Genomic DNA, 19,637 nt, shown 5'->3' with positions numbered 1-19,637 from the left:
AGACATTGCTTTGTTTTAAACAACCATCCCAACATTATTGGAATCCTGAACAAGTGCCTGAAACTGAATGATCACAAGTGAAACTGACAAGTCTATTTTAATGGTCCTCAAGGAAGTTCCACAAGGCAGACTTCAGAAATTTTTTTAGTTGTAAGAGATCTGTGTAATCTGAGAGTTTGTCTCTCACCAACAGAAGTTGATTCAGTGAAAGGTATTACCTCACCCAACTCTTCTCTCTAAGACCCTGGGATGGACACAGTTACAACACAGCATAAACTAATATATAAACTGTCATTGTATTTGTCTAGAAATTGCAGTATGTTAAGGGGAGGGTATCCCTTCTTAAACTACGGCTGTTTCACCTCAGAGGGGACTGCTTTCAGTTGGTGTAAAAGTTGAGGGTTTTTTTTTTTTAATTTACCTTTCTTTTCTCCTGATGTTTTCATTTTAAATGGAAATCTAATTGGTGTCCCTCATTGTCTTGCAAACGAAGGCTTGAAAAACGCCCAGCTATGAGTCTAGTGGTGATAAAGTCCTGAGCGTCGGCAACGTGTCTGTAATAGTTGCAGCAGCAGGGGCAGAGCTGCAGCAAGGGGAGATGACATGCTCGCCTCCAGCAGCGTTTTAGGCAGGCTGGTGCAGTAGGGGCAAGTTTGGTGGCTCTCCTAGGACAGGCGCTGCAGGATAAACCCGCCGTGCGGGCGGGGCTGCGGAACGCCCTTGCGGCTCAAGTGGAAGGCAGAGAGGCTCCATCCGGAAAGTACTCAGAACCACGGCGCCCGCCTGGGGGTGGGGCTTGTCATGCAAATGAGGAGGCGTGTCCCAGAGGTAGGGGCATTAGGGACCAAGCCACAGCAGGCTGCTGTGCCGGGCTTTGATATGCAAATGAGGGGGCGGAGCCTGGTCGTAGAAGCAACAGCTTCAGCAGCGGCTCCAGCTCGAGCTCCCCCTGCCCCTGGGGACTGGCGCCGGCTGAGCGTGGCCGGCCGCAGTAGAGCCCGGCGGCTGCAGGGGCGGGGGCGAGGTTGGCAGCGCCTGGCGCGAGGGCGAAGCCGCCGCGGAGGGGTCCGGCCGGAGGGAGGCGCCGCCACCACCACCACCACCACCCGGCCGTTGGGAGAAGCCGGCGGCGCCGTGCGCGGGCAGCGGGAACATGGCGAGCGCAGGCAGCGCGGCGGAAGGCGGCGGCGGCGGCGAGGAGGTGAGCGGGGCGGCGAGCGGGGGTGCCCGGGGCTCCGCGCCCTCTCCCCACTGACCCGAGCCGGCCAACAGGTGTGGAGAGCAGGAAACGTGGAGGGAGCGCGGCCAGGGGTGCCCCGGGGCGGGGAGACGCGCGGGCGTCCCCGGCCCTTCTCCCCGGGGCATCCTCGGCAGTGAGTCCCGGGACGGGACGGGAGCGCAGCGCTGCTCCGGGACTTGGCCTGCCCCGAAGGCCGGGAGGGCTGTTCAGGCGCTCGGTCTCACCGTCCGCCTGCTTCCATCCCTGCGGCCGCGGCTCCGCTTAGTCCTGCTGTCCGTCCGTCTGTCTGTCTGTGTCTCCCTCCGGGGATGGATCACTTCCTCTGGCTGCTCTGCAGGGCGCTGCCGGTAACGAGGCGGCGGGGGCAGCGCCTCCGTGAGGAGCCGTAGTGGGCGCTGTAGAATCGCTGTGGAGCGGGCGCGCAAACCGGAGACAGAGTTGGGGAACTTTGCTATTCACACTGACCCTACCTGTATTGTACTGGTCGGGTCATTCTCTGCAGCTGGCTGCTCCCGGCCAGCTGAGCAGGGTGCTTCGAGGGACCTGAGCAAACAATACCACTTCTGTCTGAGTCACGCCCCTAGTTTAGAGGAGAAAAGTTACTGCTTATAACTAAAGTTTTTAGGTCTGTTGACTTTGTGCAATTTTCATTACTCTGTGCAGTCAGTTTCACTGACTTTCTGTCCTCTGAGCATCTTTTGCACAGCAAGAGAGAGAAACCCTTCAAAACCAGAAATAAATACATGCAGCAATTGGCGGGGCTACTTCATAACAGCTATAGTACCAGACACTGCTTTCAACTGTTTTACAACTACAAAACCTAGTCTGTTTACTCTTTAAAGGTATTAGTTGGCTACAGGAGAGTGGAGTGGGTTCTGCCCTATTAACCCTGAATATTATAGCTTTCATCAGAGGGTTTTTATAAATTAAATGTTCATGCTATTTTTGTGAAAACTTGATGTATGAAAATGTGAGGACAGGCTTTGGAGGAGCTGTTGGGAGTCTCCAGATTTGGGACAGCGCTGCACTGGTTTTCATTTGGCTCACGTTTTGAGGGCTAGAAACAACTTCAAAACAAACAGAAACCTTAGATTCTGGAGCACTGTTCTGTAACAAGGGATGAATTGGGGTGGGGGTACTGAATTCTAACCTTGGACTTCTCTACTTTCAGCCTTTGTTTCAATTTTTTAGTTTCCTGTCTTTTTGTGGTTTGCAACCTGTCTCCTTGATTCTGTTTTCTCTTTCTCTTGTTGTACTGTTTAGGGCTTCCTTTCTCCTCTTTAATCAGTCAGTGGTTAGCTTATGCCCTGAAGTAAGGAGAAGTTACCTAATCTTATCCATTGGGGCACTGGGTGCTCTGATCTATATAAATATCTAACTTTTTGATTTCTGCTAAACTCTGTGATCCAATTATGACAGGCCAATTATAAGTTGTATTTTTAAACATGCTGCCTTTCAATTTAATTGAATGCCTATTCAATTCCTGTTGTTTATACTGTTATCTGTATAGCCTCCTCACTTATTCCCTTCTAAATTAAATAGTCCTGATTTTTTCACACTCTTCAGACAGCTTCTTCATTCTTTTGATTACTTTCTTTCCTATTAGAGCAGAAATAAGAGTCCTGAATCTCCTTTTGTGATAAAGGAACATTAATGTTTTTCTATCCCAGTCTTTAAACATTCCAATATTAACTGCAATATTAAGTGACCTTCAGCAAAAGCTTTAACACCACAATGGTGCCTAAGTTTGCTTTCTGAGTCATTAATTCTTTTAGTTCTCCTGATTTCCAGCTTAAACTGTACTTGTCATACTCCATGCTCCTTTCTATTGGCTTCACTTTCATTTTCTGAAGGATTCCTATCTAGTATAGTGTTGACATTTACCATTCAACCATACTCTTTCTCCTCCCCCTGCTCCCTCCCACTGTGCCTTCCTTGTACTCAGCATACTTACTCATACCACATTCACTAGGGCTATGTCTTCACTGACAGCAGCAAATTCGCCACCATCAGATCAACTTATCTGGATCGACTGAGCGGTCAGTGAAGGCCCGCTCAGTCGATCCAGAAATTGACGTATTAAGACCACCTTCTCAAGTGGTGCAGTGCAGTGAAGATGGCACGCAGAAGAGAATCACAGAAGTCGACGGGAGTTATGCTAGTTTTTTGTGTAGTTTGCATAACTCCCGTCGACTGCTGCCGAATCTCTGAGGTAAGTGAAGACAAGCCCCTAGGATTTCAAGGTCTCCACTTCTGACTTCAGGATGGCCAAGTGCTTTGGAAAGGGGAGGATAAATCCCTCACTACTGAATCTTTTTTGGTACAACCCCAACCCCCCATGTTGAATTTAGTAGCTCAACTACATTTACTACTTTTTTGTTTACATATTAAGAAAAAAAACTGCCACTCATGTCAGGGTATAACAGGCAGTTTCTGATGTCTCTTGTTCACAAATGTATCCTTATACTTCATCTTTAATAGCCAGAATCTGTTAGTGAACCCATTTGTTACTAGTTCAATCCATGTAAGCAACAGTGTGAAAGAATGCTATCACACTGGTCAGTTCCATAATTTAGTGTGTTAATGAAATTACCTAAGACTTCACAAAATCTAAGTTAAATAGAAGTGTTTGAGTACAATTTTTTTTTTTTTTTTTTTTTTTTTTGAAACTTCAAGGAAAAGTTCTGGTTGGGAGTTAAATATTTTCATGCAGTGTTTGACTTGCAAGTAGAGCAATACTGGGCTGATGCATGAAGCACAAAGACCTGGTCTACTTTGCGTGGCTCCCTCAATGCAAGGTATGTCAGTTACTTTACGTAAATAAGGTAACTGACATCACCGTCCCTTGCATTGAATAGCTGCACTGTCTTCACTACACTGTTGGTGGGAGATGCTCTCCCATCAACATAGCTTGCCATTCCCGTGGAGTTGACAGGAGAAGTGCTCAGCAATTGATTGAGCATGTCTTCACCAGACCACTCAGTTGATGCAGTGCCAACAGAGCTGCTCAGTGTGTATATGCCCAAAGTGAAATTAACAAGCTTATTTTTTACTTTTTAAATTTAACTTAATGATGAAAAGTAAACTTGTATTAAATTCCGTCTTAATTTTAAATCATAGACAAGTAAATCTCATGACTTTTAACCTCCTTTATGACTCAAATGGCATAGTATGTCCTCTAGTGCAGTGTTTCTCAACGACCGGTCTGTGAAATCTCCCTGACACAGTTTAGGAAGGCAGCAAGCCGGTCCCTGGTATCGAAAAGGTTGAGAAACACTGCTCTAGTGTGCCTGTTACAGTAAAAAGGGCGTTTGCACAAGCTTGTTTGCCAGCTATTTGTGTGGATCACATCACTGCACTTGAGTTATTTAATCTCATCTACACCTGAGGCACATTGCAAGTTACTGCCTCATAGAGGTGTTCTTTATCTTATCTTAATTATGTTTAAGGCCTACTTATATTGGTTTGAGTAGTGACAGAGTATTGGACCTAGTCTAAGTTTAAAAACTATAACAAAATGGAATTGCAGCAAGTCTCAGAAGAGATCCAGGATTTCCAATATTTTATTTGAGGGACCTCTAGTCTGTCTGACCACAAATGACTATAAAGTCAGTACATATGAGACTACTTCCCTGAGAACCAGCAAACATATGCTACCAACAACCATGGCAACTAACCTTTGAATCTCACTGCCCTGTCTCAGTTCACTTAGCCTCAGATAACTATTTTTAATTTAAAGAGGAAGGGAATGGCACTCTGCCTGTTTCAAAGTATAAGGAGAAGTAGAGGGACATATTGAAAAGACTGATGTTATGTGGTGAGGAGGAGTTTGTTGAGGCAGCTATACTTGTTGGCTTGGCCACTCATGCCTGGTGTACACTACCAAGTTAGGTTGACCTAAGTTTACTTTTTTTTTACCTAGTTGTACATTTATCTACACCTAAATTTGTCTCTGCTGACACAAGCAATCTGTTACAGTGATGCAATAACATCACAACCCTGAATAATGCGGAAGCACAGTCTTTCTATGTAGGTCGACGCACTGTGAACGTAGACGCTGCACTATCTGTCAACCCCAATAGTCCTCCAGTAGCTGTCCAACAATGCCACTGTCCCCACAATAGTGATTGCTCCAGTCACAATTTTGAACTGCACTGCCCAGAGACCGGATGCCTGCCCTCCCCCATAAAATGCTCAGTGTCCACAGTAGCAAGCATACCTATTAGCTCATCTTTTAGCATCCAACCATGTTGGCTTCATGCATGCAAGCAGCTACTAGATGTACTTCTGCCTGGAGCAGGAAAGAAGTCATGGATCAGCTTCTGCATATGAGGAGAATAGATTGTACAAGCACAGCTAAAGAAGAGCCCAAGAAATATAGCAATCTACATGCAGATTGCTCAGGTGATGTTGAAATTGAGGCATGACAAGGATGAGCTGCAGTGCTGCATACAAGTGAAGGAACTTCAGCAGGCCAACAACAAATCCAGTGCTGTCCTGCAGACCAGCTGCTTCTATAGCCAACTGCATGACAGGCTTGGTGTGGATGACCCCAGTAGCTCACATACGACTGTGGACATTTTGTGGAAAACCCTCCAGTGCTTAACATGGGGTGAGGGGGGGACACAAACCATACAGTGAACCAGAAGCTGTTTGAAACTTTGATGGAGTCAAGCTGGTCCTGCCGGGGAAGCACAGATGAGCCTGCTGATAAAGGAAAAGAGAGCTCGGGTAAATGTATACCTTTGTTATTCCTTACAAGCATTTTTTACTTTTGATTGTCCAAATCTCTTCTCCTTCCTGCCCTTCTTCTCCATTTAAAAACAGCACCCATCCCATCTGCAAGTTAGAGAACAAAGGCATTGATATTTAACTGCTCATTTAACTTCTAAAATGTTAGAAAATTAGTATGACAAGGTGGATGAAGTAATATCTTTTACTGGACCAGCTTCTGTTGGTGAGAGAGAGAGAGAGAGAAGCTTTTGAGCTTACACAGCTTTTGAAAGCTTGTCTCTCTCACCAACATAAGTTGGTCCCATAAAAGATATTACCACTCCCACCGGTCTAATATCCTGGGACAAACACAGCTATAACACACAATACAGAAAATGAGTATGGTACAATCTACATCACATCAGTGTCCCGTGCTTGGATAGAGGTAGAAGCAGAGGTGACATCCATTTTTCCATTCTTTGGCTCATTGGATTAGGCTGCGGGGGCCACTTGGAGTTCTTTGTTCCCCTGAATAGGGCTGTTCCTCTCATCCTCTTGAGCAATCTTGCTGAAACTTTCATGGAGGTACTCTGCAATCTTCTGAACATTTCTAGGAATAGTGGCTCTCTCTCTCTCCCCCCCCCCCCCCCCCCCCCCCCCCCCCCCCACACACACACACACACACCACGATGGAGACGCCTGCTGTTGCACACTGTGCTCCCGCAGGATCTGTCACAATGCACAACATGTTTTGTAATATGAATGAAATATTGTAGTATGTTTTTAATATGTAAATGCAATTGTTTATTGTTTACTTTGTGTTTTTAAGGTATGTCACCCATTTACAGTGCTGCTAAAATGTTTTTACCTCATGTTTTCTTCTGTTTCCTTGCACACAATAAAGTTTTATTTTTGAAAACTCTAAGTATATTTATTAATTTACACCAAACATAATTGGCATATAATTCATGATGGGAGTCAATAACCCAGCTTTAAGCTCTGTACATGCAAATGCACACTGTTTCATAAAAGCATCACATAATTCTACTGTGGCTGACTATTAAAACTTTTTTTAAGGCCTCTCTCAGCCATATAGCTGCACAGTTGGCTCCTCTAAAAGCCTTTGTGTCTGGCTGTTCAAATTTAGCAGCAGCCAGCCAGCCCACTTCATCCTCTGCCTTCCAGGTAGCCTTTTGCCTCACATATATTGTGCGGTATATAACATGCAGCTATAATGATGAGGATGTTTGCCTCACTGAGATCCAATCTAGTCAGAAACCACTGCCAGTGATCCTTTAATCTAGCAAAAGAATATTCAACAATCATTCTGCATCTGTTGAGCTGCTAGTTGAATCTTTAGAGCTATCAAGGTGGCCAGTATACAGCTTCAGGAGCCAGGGAAGCCAAGGGCAGGCTATGTCCCCTAAATCACTATTGGCATTTCAACTTTGTCAGTGGGAATGCACCAATATCCCTGCTTGCAGCTTTCGGAAAAGTTACGTGTTCTTAAGGATTTACCTTCCCTGACTAGCTCACGTTGTCATTGAAGCATCCCTGGTGATGCACTAGTGCCTACATATCCATTGAAAAGTACCCTCTTTTGTCTATGTACTTGCTAGCAAGGTGGAATGGTGTCAGAATAGAGCTGTGTGTGTGCTGTCTATGTCCCACCACAGTTTGGGAACCCCATTGCTGCAAATCCATGTACTGTTTTCTGCACATTGCCTAAAGTCTCAGTCCTGAACAGTATGATATACTTACTGGCCTTGCACACTTGGATGACAATGGTACCCCACTGTGGATTTTTGAGCTCTAAAGTGAGTAGCCACTGGCTGATAGCAATCCAGCATTGCATGATTGCCAGTTGCTTCTTCACTGTCAATGCTGTTCTCAGTCTGGTTTCCTTGCTCTGAATGGCTGAGGTGGGCATAGAACACAGATCCAGGAAAGTGGCCTTTCTCATCTGACAGTTCTTCACTATTGCTATCATCCCTATGGTGTAATCCTATCTATCGGTGCTTATATCTTGGGCCCAGAAGCAGCAATCCACCATGTGGAGCTGTTCCATGAATGCCAGCAGCAACCTGCTGTTTTTATGCACTGTGTCCATTTGTATTCAGTTACTGTGGTTGAACATCACCTCTTCCTTCTCCTCCCACTCACTGTTGTAGTAGTACAGTATAGTAGTATTGTGGGAACTTGACCCCTAGTTTCCAACAATCCCTGGCCAAATTGCTGGTTTTCTACAAAGCAATGTGAAAATATCCCGTAAATCAAGACTTTGTGTCGGATGGGGTGCACAGCACACTGGGTTACTTCTCCATGGTGCTCTGCATTTTTCATCAACACAACCGCTCGTATGCAGCAGCACCAATGCTAGCAGCCAAGTATACGTGCTCATCCAAACAATATCCAAAAGTCAGTGGCTTTATGACAACATAACTTGCATTGACCAAACTCTGTAGTGTAGGCATGGCCTCAGTTCAGGACTGCAGATGGAGAATGCACTTCAGAGTTATTGGACTTTATTTGTTAGTGAAGGTTAAAAGTTTGCATTTGGGGGCACACAATTCCAAATGCTTCTGTTGAGTTGAAGTTTTCGTTGTATGTTCTCCACCAAAGAATCTTATGAAAGTTGAACAAAATTCAGGTAGCCCTATAATTCATAAAGTGGAAAAATAAATCTTTCCCCACTGTTACAATTTCAATGGGCAAACTGTGAAATCTCTGAATAGAAAGAGTAATCTCTGGGCTGCATATGAGAGGGAGAGGAAAAAGAATTTGTATAATTAAGCAATTGAAAAGTTCTTAGATGAATAATTTTTAAAAATTTATAGGAGAGTCTAATGTGCCCTTTCTGTCTTCAATTCTCTTCATTTCACCCTCACCCAATTGCTTAGTTTGCAAGCCTGGGGACTGCTACTTCAGCAGTTTATAGGAGTCAGATTGTGAATGTCAGTGAAGAGCAAACAACACAATCTTCTTCCTATTTCCACACAAACTGTTTTATCAAGAAAATGATGGATGTTAATAGTTTCAAAATGCATAACAGTGGGGTGTGTATATAGCACTTAACATTTTCTCGTCCTTACATATGAAAAATATCTGAAGCTGTGTGATACATGCCCACAAACATTGTGAAAGAGAAATTTTAAAAAAGGATGCAAAGGCATTTATCAAACACTGAGAGGCTTTAAACCTAAAGGCAAAAATGCTTGCAAAAATTAACTCAAGGTTACATTGTCAACTGCAAACTTTAAAAAGGGGGTTATGATATTTGAATTACTTCTTCCACTTGCATATTTATTATGAATCCCTTTCCACAGCTCCTGTTGGTTTCTATAAATAAGTACCTGGAATTTATTTTATAGTTGCCAAGATAGGTTGATAGCAACATAAACATTTGCATTGCTGCACTCTAAACCCAGTACTGAAGAAAACCTATCACCTCGATAATAACCGCAAAAGCTTGTGGATTTTTGTCCTGACCGGTCTACTTCACCTCTCTGTTCAACAGGGTGAGTGAAGATTTCCCCTTCTCAGAAATAAGAAGAAATGTAGTAGTTGAGTGCTCTACCAGCTAGAAGGGAGGAGAGTGCAGGCTGCCACCTAAGATGAGTGTTTGCAGCTACTTCCGGAATGTAAATAGTTAATTTCCAGAGAAATAGGTTGGGAAGCCTTTGGTGTGTGAACTTTCACTGGCAGATCACTGGTAGGTGAGACACGTGGATGAGAAAATCGTGGCGGAAGTGGCTTTTAGAGAAATTCAGCTTGTTCTTTCTTTCTGGAATCCAGGAATCAGGGATGATGGTGAGAAGACAGACAGGATTTCTCGAAGCTGAGCCTGATAGGTTTTTTTAAATAGTTACATATCTTTTTTGCTTTCATTCATTTCTATGATATTGGAGATTGTCCAAGACAATGGCTATTTCCAGTGTTTAAAGTTCACAACAACTGCATTACAACGTGAACTTTAAGTGGTCTCAAAACTTTGAACACAGGCTGTCTCTACATTTCCTTAAGAAAAGAAATATAATCTACTCTTAACAGTGTTAAAGTTGCCCAGATATTTGAAAGTAGGATAAATAAAATTGAGGGACCTTTTAGTGTTAATTTACAAAGCCATATGTATTTAATAAACAGAAACAGAAACTGTTTTTGGCAGACTTGTATTGCTATAGGAGTCATAAGTTGTTTCCTGACTCTTTAATAATAATGTGTATTGTTAATATTATGTGAACATAGTTTGTTGTGTTTAATTTCCTAGAAGCTTTTGGGTGCTTTCTTGTAACTCTAAATTTGTTAGCCCAGGATATGGTGTCCTATAACCAACAGAAAGCATCCTCAGTTTTAACTTAAATAGACTTTTTGAGAGAAGAAAGTTCTACTTCTCTATGGGCTAAGTATAAAAAGCAGATGGGGTTTCTCTGTTCTAGTCCAGGGTAAATCTAATGCAAGGTTTTCTTTAGGTGCTATATATGCAGAAAACAGGAAGATACCTGGCATCTGTTCAACTTCAGTTGGCTCCTATATCTCCCAGTCTCTTCCTTGACATGGTTTGGAAGCAGGTATATGCAGAAGGCGATGCAGCTTCTGGTGCTGCTAAATAGTGAGCAAATGCTTAGCATTTTAACGGTTATCTCAAAAGTGTAGTAATTATATGTTCCTGAAGTCAATGTTTGTGGTTTTGAAGAGTCTTTCAGGAGACTTTCAAGAAGCTAGATGGCTGGATTAAAAATTTGTAGGTATGCTAATATTGGAAAGTATGGGTAGCACTCCAAAACTCAAGTGTCAGTGGTACCCTTTTTAGAATCATAGAAATGTAAAGCTAGAAGGGACCTTGAGAGGTCATCTAATCCAACTACCTCTGCTGAGGCAGGACTAAATAAACCTAGACCATCCTTGACAGGCATTTGTCTAACCTAGTCTTAAAAACCTTCAGTAATGTGGATTCTCCAATCTCCCTTGGAAGCTGAATGCAGAACTTGACTACTCTTATCATTAGAAAGTTTTCCCTAAAATCCCTAAGACCTCTCCTCACAGCAGCTGGTACTTGGCCAAGTGCTTGGAATTAGATCTTCTTTTGGGTAGCCATTTCACTGGTGTAATATAGCATAAGTGGGCCAGATTTGCCTACCATTAAATGTACTTTGTGCTGCTTTGGTTTTGCAAAGAAGATTTAAAATCCAACTTAACTGGTTACTTGGGGATTCCTTTGCCATAGAAGGATCTATGGGCACCTATGCTACCTCGCTTTGCCCTTATGTAGGAGATGTCCCCATCCAAAAAGGATTGTGGTCAAGCAGTGTCTGGCTGCTATAATGACCTTTTGTGGCCAAAGACATCCAGTTCTAGGGACTGAGTGGGGAGCTGTAAAGATGGCTTATGGACACCTGTCTCTTAGGCCCCAGACTTGTGTTACCAGATTTGCTCGTCGCCTTGGGGGTATGCTCATTTATTAGGGTTACTTTCCTGGAAGGGGGGTGTGATTCTATTCATGTACTGCTTGTGTTACTTGTGTGTTCATATAGCTACAAGTCTCCTCCCGATGGAGCTATCCTGCAGAACCTAAGGTTTTCAGGGCTGGGTTTCTCCAGCCACAGATTCAAATAAACCCCCCACAGATACAGACAACACATTCCAGATTAACCGAGTGCGTCTGAGCAGACCGGGCTATCAGCACTCTCAGCTGACCCCTTATATGTCCCTGAACTCCGTAGGCTAGGCAGAGCAGCACTTTTCAGCTGCCCCCCTTCATATGCCCCTTTGCACCACACCAGAATAGAGCGCACTTCTGAGCAGGCTGGGTCCAAACAGCACTTTCAGTTGCCACCCTTATATGCCCCTGGACTCCGTAGGCTAGGCAGAGTAGTACTTCTCAGCTGCCTCCCCCTCACTCTACAATTGTTCTAGTAGTAACCGCCTTCATGGGCAAACCCCATAGGATTTTTGGGCACTCCAGGCATCTTTGGCTTAGGTAAGAGAAGCGTCGCTGCAGAGCAAGATAGGGACCAAGAACACAAACGAGTAAATGAAGTTTGGAGAGAGAGACTGGCAACCAGCTTGATTATAACAGTTATTTTATTGCCAGGTATATAAAATCTATGATACTAATACCATGCAAGGAGAGAAAAACAATCAAACGCTTACAATACTACATAATTTCAGTTGAGGTATTGGAGAAGGCTAGCCCAGGTTTGATTGCAAAAGTAGAAAGTTATACCTGGATTAAAAGAGAGAGAGAGTGTTGGGGGAAGATGGGGGAGGTGGGGTCTTACCACTCCATGCAGATCAAAGGTTCCCAGGAGACAGGCTGTTCAGCTTAGGGTCTGGAGCGCTTGAGACAGGCAAAGCCCCCAATACGATCAGTCAGGAAAAGGGGAAGTCCCAGTGGAATTGATGCAGCATTTGGATCCAGGCATCAGAACAAGAAGTTTGAACTTGGGTAAGGGTTTTTGTAGGGAAGAAACAATGGTTCAACGGAGAACCCTAGGTTTGTTTATGGGTAAACAATGACTCAAGGGAGTATACTAGAGTGGTTTTCTTTATGCTGGACAATAGGAGCTGATCATTCCTGGCTATGGGCTGTGTTCCTTCTGCGGAGCTCACAATGCAATCAGGGAGGTTCAGTGTTTTGGAGATCAATAACTAGAATGGTTTGATAACTGAGGAGCTGAGTGTGTGCAGGTATGGTTCATTTACATCAGGAGCAGAGATCTCCCATCATGCTTTGCCAATTCCAGAGTTCAGTGTGGTTCCTGCTTTGGAACTTGGTTCTCCATTCAGTATGCTAATTCTTGTTCCATCTTCAATGTAGATGAGGCTAGGGGAGTTGCCTTAATCCTGTCACCCTTGTTTGGAGGGATTTAGGTGTGACTCCCACTGCTTTTTCATTGCTTTTGGTTTCTGGTTCAAGCAGAGGCTGGGGCCGGGGGGGAGTTCAGGTGAGCCAGAGAGAGTAAGGGTTTTGCGCCCTGGTTCCCCAAGAATACAGAGCTGACAGGTAACACTTGTACTGAACACAACTTGACCAGTTCAGTGAATCTATGCCTCTAGTTCTAAGAATTCATCTACATAGCAAATTTTGCCTTTTTCAGGTGATGTTGGTGTAACATGTTCAAGTGGAGCAGGGTAAGAGCATGTTAGTGTGTGACAAAATGTGCTGTATGGATTGGCTCTGAGAGATGACATCTACACTGTGACCTAGGGGTGTGATTCTGCTGCTCATGTACACATACTTACGCCTGAATCCAGTGGATGTATACTCAGCATGGCTCAGCCATGCCTCTTCTGCCACTTCCTGGCTACACTGCTGCTTATATTTGTGCTAGCTTGATGAGAGCTAGTGAGAATTGCACCTCTAGCTTGTAGTGTAGACATAGCCAAGGGGTGAACAGCTCCATTCATGTTGTTGGTTACCACCGAAGCACAATGATAACTTAAATTTGGACAACCATTGCATTTAGCTAAACAATTCAGCAAAAAACTTGCCAGTTTATCCATTGGCTGGATGCAGTAGTAGATACAGTAATAGTCCGGTTAATGTCACTGTTCTCCCCAGTAATTTAAAATGTAGTGGTGGAATCCTACATGCTAGGTTTTTTCCCCTTTACACTCCTGGGAAGGCAAGCACAGATAACTTGCTTGCTTAGGCCTAACCCAGAAAAGTGGTGGAAGTGAAACTAACCCCTGCTGGGATTCCCTCCCCAGTGGGTTGGAGAAGTGAGAAACAAGCCATAGTGCATCTTACCGAGGGAAAAGGAGGTTTTTAGGACTTGGATGCTGAGAGAGAAACAAGTGCCACTTGAGCTTTTTTTCCATGGATGGAAATACATTTGCTAATGCTCCTGACCTGGCTTAGACTGTCCAGAATTTCTGTACTGAGTTTCAGGCCCTGCTTAACTGGAGAGACTTGCTCATTTATAGTTCTGAACTCATATCAGCAGAGGCTGCTCTCAAGGTTGTGCTTCAGTCCAGTGGTTCTCAACCTCTCCAGACTACTGTACCCATTTCAGGAGTTTGATTTGATTTGTGTACCCCAAGTTTCACCACAGTTAAAAACTACTTGCTTTAAAAATCAGACATAAAAATACAGAAGTGTCTTTTATTACCGAAAAATTGCTTACTTTCTCATTTTACCATATAATTATAAAATATATTATTTGGACTATAAATAGTGTACTTACATTTCAGTATATAGCATATAGAGCAGTATAAACAAGTCATTCTCTGTATGAAATTTTAGTTTGTACTAACTTCGCTAATGCTTTTTATGGAGCTTGTTGTAAAACTAGGCTAATATCTAGATGAGTTGATGTACCCCCTGCAAGACCTTTGCATATCCCTTGTTGAGAACCATTGCTTTAGCCTATCTATCCTGCTGTTTGTTTTGTTTGGTCCCTTCTCATGTCCCCCTGAGTCACTAAGGTGGAGAGTAGTAGAAAGGGAGAGCATGCCCCATATCTCCTGCTGCTATGGGAAGGAAGTCAGGGAGGAGTGGAGAATAAGAGTAAATTCTGTAGGGTTGGAGCAGGGGGACAAAAAGTAAAATTTAATTGCACATCTGTAACTTTTCCTTCTTGAAAGTGATCATCTGACTAGACACAAGGCATCTGTAGAATTTGAAAGGAGTATCATTTACAAGTGTGCATTGTTTTCCAGCTCAGCGTAATGATGGCCAAAGACACAATCAGCTGAGAGACTCCACATAAACTGAGCAAAAAATTCTTTTTTTCTAAACCAGAGGGGGGATGACACATACTATATAGGTATCCCTTTTTATATTGAAATTGTGTTACATATAAACATTTGTTAAATCATGCCCCAGACTGAGGGTTACAACACACACTGCAAAATTCTAGATCTGCTTCTCTTAATTGATAGCAACATTACTTTACAAAAGATCGTTGCAGAATTTCCGTTGGATTATGACTGACTGTGTGAAGTTTCTTCAAAAAATATAGTCATAGTGCTCAGCAGAAATCTTCAGCCATCATCAGTGTAGTGGTAGTTTCTGCCTGCTGCAAGGAAAATGCATAATAGGGCAGACTTCAGCATTTGAATGTGAAAAATGCATTTAAAATGTAAAAGGCTATAAAACATCAAAGAACTTTTATCACTGAGATCTGCTGTCAGAACGTATAAAGAGCATGACCTTATAGCACTGTCTCCTCCAAGGAAAAAAAAAAAGAAAAAGGATTTGGAGGCTTTAAAGTAATTCCATTAACTTTAATAAAAATAACACTTTTAAACTCCAGAATCATGCGCTGCCTTAAGGTTGCATCAGATTTTTCAGGGAAGCTTAGAAACCACATTAAAACCTACAAATTTTAGACGTCAAGCAGAAGTTTACATAACTGAATTACTACAATACTGCAGTTATGAGCTACAAAATTATTTTTAAGGAAACATAAACCTTACATTAAGTACTAATAAAATACCTCCTCCAATCTGTCAAAACAAATTGTAGTATACTATATTTAAATATGCATTGTCCAGATGGAGGGTCTCCAACATGAAAAAAATATGCAACTCTGAAAAATCCAGTTAAACTTATCTGCCTGTGTGCTGCTAATTGACACTTAGCACTGAAGTAACTGGCACTATTAAGCTGTGTTTTACTTAGCTTAAACAAAGTCTGTCTAAAACCTTGAGAAAGAGAGAGATTCAGCAGCAGCTCAGTGTCTGTGTTTTTTTTAATGTAATTTGGATTAAAGAGCTATATATGGCCACAGCTTGCTTTTATCAGTAGAAAATACAGGATGGCTGTTGGCCAGTCTATTTTAGAAGAGACATAGAGCAGTTAGTTTAACAGTCTGGCAGAAGTAGCAGCAGGGTGACAAATCTAAAATAATATGGCTGAATGAATGCAAGACATGCTGAATACAGTGGATACTGTACATGCTGATGTAAACTACAGAATTCATTTAATTTTAAAAATTTCATATAGAAAACTTTTCAAAATTATAACTGAACTCCAAGGTTGAACTGTTGCCTCAGAAAAAAATTATTTTACAATGGAACAAAGCTCTAAGTCCTATTTGCTATGTACAATGTTCTTTTAAGCCTAAGAATTTTATTATAGTTCTGAATTGCCTTGTTTTCTCTGGGTGTGAGTGCAGGACAAAAGTGGTAAACAAATCCATTTGTTTTAAGATCATTTAAAAATTTCTGGCTAATCCATCTGCCTTGGTTTACCATGGGGCTGTGTACTGGGGAACAGTTCAATAACTAGTCTTCCAGGCTAATAAACTTCAGTAGCATTACTAGTATGTTGAGCAGTTCATTTTTCAGCTACAATTACATTATTAGTGCAGTTAAATGTCTGCATGATTACCGCACCTGAAAACAATCATGGTGAGAGAGGGGACAAAATAAACTTGTTCTTCGAGTAGTGTCCTTATGGGTGCTCCACTGTAGGTGTGTGTGCGTCCCCGTGCTGCTGATTGGAGAATTTCAATAGCAGTCTATCCCGTCCTGCTCACGCGTGGCTACCCACCTGCCATGAGGCTAGCCAGTGAGCATGGGTATTCCTTCCTCAGTTTCTTCTCAACAATTCCTGGTTAGAGATAGAGCTGAGAGCTGTCTGTTCACAGATCACTAACTCTTATAGTTTTGCAAAATTTCAGCTTCCCTTGAAGCTCTTTCCTTTTAGTACCTCATTTTTTTAGTTGGCAATGCCAACAAAAAAGGTGGGGGAAGGGGAGAAGAGAAAGAAAGAAAACTGAAGAAGGGTTGGTCTTCCATCAACCCTGCTGGGGGGCGGGAGGTGTCCCACTAGACAATGGTGTGCCTGGCTCTCCAGGCTTTAAAAAGTGTCTTAGCTGCAAAGAATCCCTCCCCGTGATGGATGGACATTCGCAATGCATTCGCTGCTTGAGGGGAAAGCATAACCCACAAAAGTGTGAGTGGTGCCAGCAGCTAAAACCCAGGTCCAGGAAGGACAGAGAGTTAAGACTTAAACTCCTGTTCATGGAGTCGGCCCTTCAACTCCCGGAGTCCCGGCAAGAGCTATCACTGCAATCTTCTATGTTGAAGGCAGGTGATCCTAATGAGATGAGCCACTCACTCGAGATCAATATGTGAATCCCTGGAGTGAGCTCTGATTGAGCCGGAAACTATATTTGGCCCCATTGATATCTTTGATACTGACGGCATCAAGGCCAACTGGAGGTGGTACCAAGGGCATGCTTGGTACTGCACTGACAAAGCAAATCAGTCTGTCCAAAGGCCCCATGAGCCATAGGCAAGGAAGTTCTGGTACCACGGGGATGTGAGAAACACAGAAGATCCACCCTGGGGAAGGTTACATCGATGTGGTCCGTGGCATTGACACTGGTGCGCGTGGAACTGCTGGATCATATGGCTAGGTCTGTGTCTCCAACTCTATCGGTACAAGCCTCTTGGCATCGACAACCACTGGCACTGTCCGCACCGTTGGATTTCAGATGCGCAATGGATCTCTGTGTCCGATGCACCAGACTCACCCCTACTAGCACTGGGGCTCCGGTACCGAGTTTGCCAAGACTGCTGGACTCGATCACATCCCCAGGCTGTCCACTGCCTTTCTCCTCATCAGAGCTGGACAGTGAGCATGAAGACTTACCCACTATATGGGTTCCAATCTCATTAGGGACTCCAGGCATACTGTCCATCTGACCCTCAACCCTCATGGTTTAGGCAACCATAGTTCCAGCCACCAGCCCCTACCCTCAATGGCCGAATTGGGACCCCCGGCAGGCCCAGAGGCACCAAGCCTCCCAGGCACTGTGTGGTGTGCCAATAGCCAAGGAGACATCCTCCTTCAATGGTGGCATCAAGGGCTTTGGGAATCTCCTGAGCAACTGGGGGAGGAAATTGAAGCTGAGGTGGAAACAGAGGATACCCCTCAGGTCTGCCTGACATGCAAGAGGGTAGAGAAAAAGTGCGTGCTTGCGCCAACATGCAAGTGGACGGACAAAAAGTATTATGTGCCTGTGAAGAACACAGGATATTTATTCACCCAACTGCATCCAAATGTCATCATCGTAGATGCAGTTAATTCTAGGGGCAGTCAGTACCAGCACAAATCTACCCTGTATGACTGAGGTGGGAAATGCTTAGACCTGTTTGGCAGAAAAGTGTATTCATCAGCCCCCCTTCATTTCCAGGTGGCCAACAAGGCCTGATAGTTTGCTAACTAATACTATCAAAATTACGTAAAGATAAGCACCGTTATTGACCACATCCTGGATTTTCACAAGGACCAATTTATGGCCACAATCAACAAGGGCCAGCTAGTGGCAAAAATGTGTCTCCAATCCCCCTTGGATGCAGAAGACTGAGCAGCCCATTCCATATCCACAGCTGTGGTTATGAGACAGGCTTTGTGGCTCCATCTGTCTGACTTCCCTAAGAAGTCCAAATCACAATAGAAGACCTCCCTTTTGAGGGAACGAAGCTGTTTGCTGAAAAGACAGATGCATCCTTTCACACACTGAAGGATTTCGAATGACTCTTTGGTCCCGCTCCCTAGTGATCTATACACTGGCCTACAAAAGAAAATACAACCATCTCCTTATCCCTCCTTGTTATGTGTTGAGGTGACATGTTTCTTGAAATCATTATAACATAATGTGTTGTAATAGCTTTCTTTTATGTATAACTTGCTTCTGTATATGTTAATTGATACAGTGACATTAGCCAACAGGAATGAATGATTAAAAATTAAAACTCCTTTTTCATACTTGGTGACTTTACTTTGACCAAGTTAACATTAGTAGTAAGTAATAGAACCACAGCAACATTTTGAGGGCTACGAAACAGTTATATTAACAAGCAATGCTTAAAAAAATCAGAAGGTTAATGTACTATATGATATGTTTAAAAAAACTCTACCAACAAGTACTTTCTTGACACAGATGGGAGAATTGAAAGTGACAAACCTTGGTCTGATTTGTAACTGTAATTATGTCAGACTAGTTGAACCTGGTGCCTTATTACATATTAAACTAAAGGTTGAAGAGCAAGTTTTAATAAGTTGGTTCTCCAGCTGTTTCATTCTCTATACCACTCCATATTAGTGGTTCTTTCATGAAACTCCATTTCTTTTACACAACTACCTACTGTTAGGTAGAACTCCTGTTCTGATAGAGAGAAATTGAATGGGGCAGTGATTTTGAAAAATACTTGTGCCTGATTAGCTACTTTCTCCCTCAGTAAATGCAAATACAAGTAGCCTGTTTAAACAGTTGGTTTTACACCAGGGATGGATGAAGTGATTCTGTATATGGATACTTGCCCCCTGCCTCCTTGCAGGTTGAATGCAGTTCAGAATCAAGGCTGTAGTATGTAGAGAGGATGTTGGTGGCATAGTGGAATCATGTACTAAGATTACAAGACACTCTAATTCCTATCAAGCACTGATCTCGTCTTCAAATAATCAGTTTATTACCACAATAAAACGTGTGGTTCCTCTGCTAGTGAGGCTGTACAGAGAAGTATTGCATATCAGGCTTGATGTTCCTTGGCAAGGTTCTGAGAGAAGGCTGCAGAGAGGAAATCTCTTTGCTTTAGTAATCATGATGTAAATATCTTCTAGTATTGGACTAGTCTGTTCATCAGCATACCTATTTTGATTTGATGTGTTTGGGTATGCAGCTACAGTGCAATCAGTCCTCCTGACTCTGATTGGTAAAACATGCTC

General features: G+C 43.2%; 1 protein-coding gene across 1 annotated transcript in view; it reads left to right on the top strand.

Annotated features, from left to right (window-relative positions):
- Positions 1 to 885: 885 nt before the first annotated feature.
- Positions 886 to 19,637, top strand: part of TTC39B (tetratricopeptide repeat domain 39B) — a 115,211-nt gene continuing 96,459 nt past the window's right edge. Inside the window, exon 1 of the mRNA XM_067553437.1 lies at positions 886 to 1,201. Within this exon, the coding sequence (XP_067409538.1) occupies positions 1,154 to 1,201 (48 nt within the window). The 5' untranslated portion in view covers positions 886 to 1,153. The remainder of the gene's footprint in view (positions 1,202 to 19,637) is intronic.

Source organism: Emydura macquarii, unplaced genomic scaffold (genome assembly GCF_026122565.2).
Source record: "Emydura macquarii macquarii isolate MOO-44397 ecotype Brisbane River unplaced genomic scaffold, CSIRO-AGI_Emac_v2 contig_1451, whole genome shotgun sequence".
NCBI classification, from domain to species: domain Eukaryota; kingdom Metazoa; phylum Chordata; order Testudines; family Chelidae; genus Emydura; species Emydura macquarii.
This window is presented reverse-complemented; position numbering and strand designations above follow the sequence as displayed.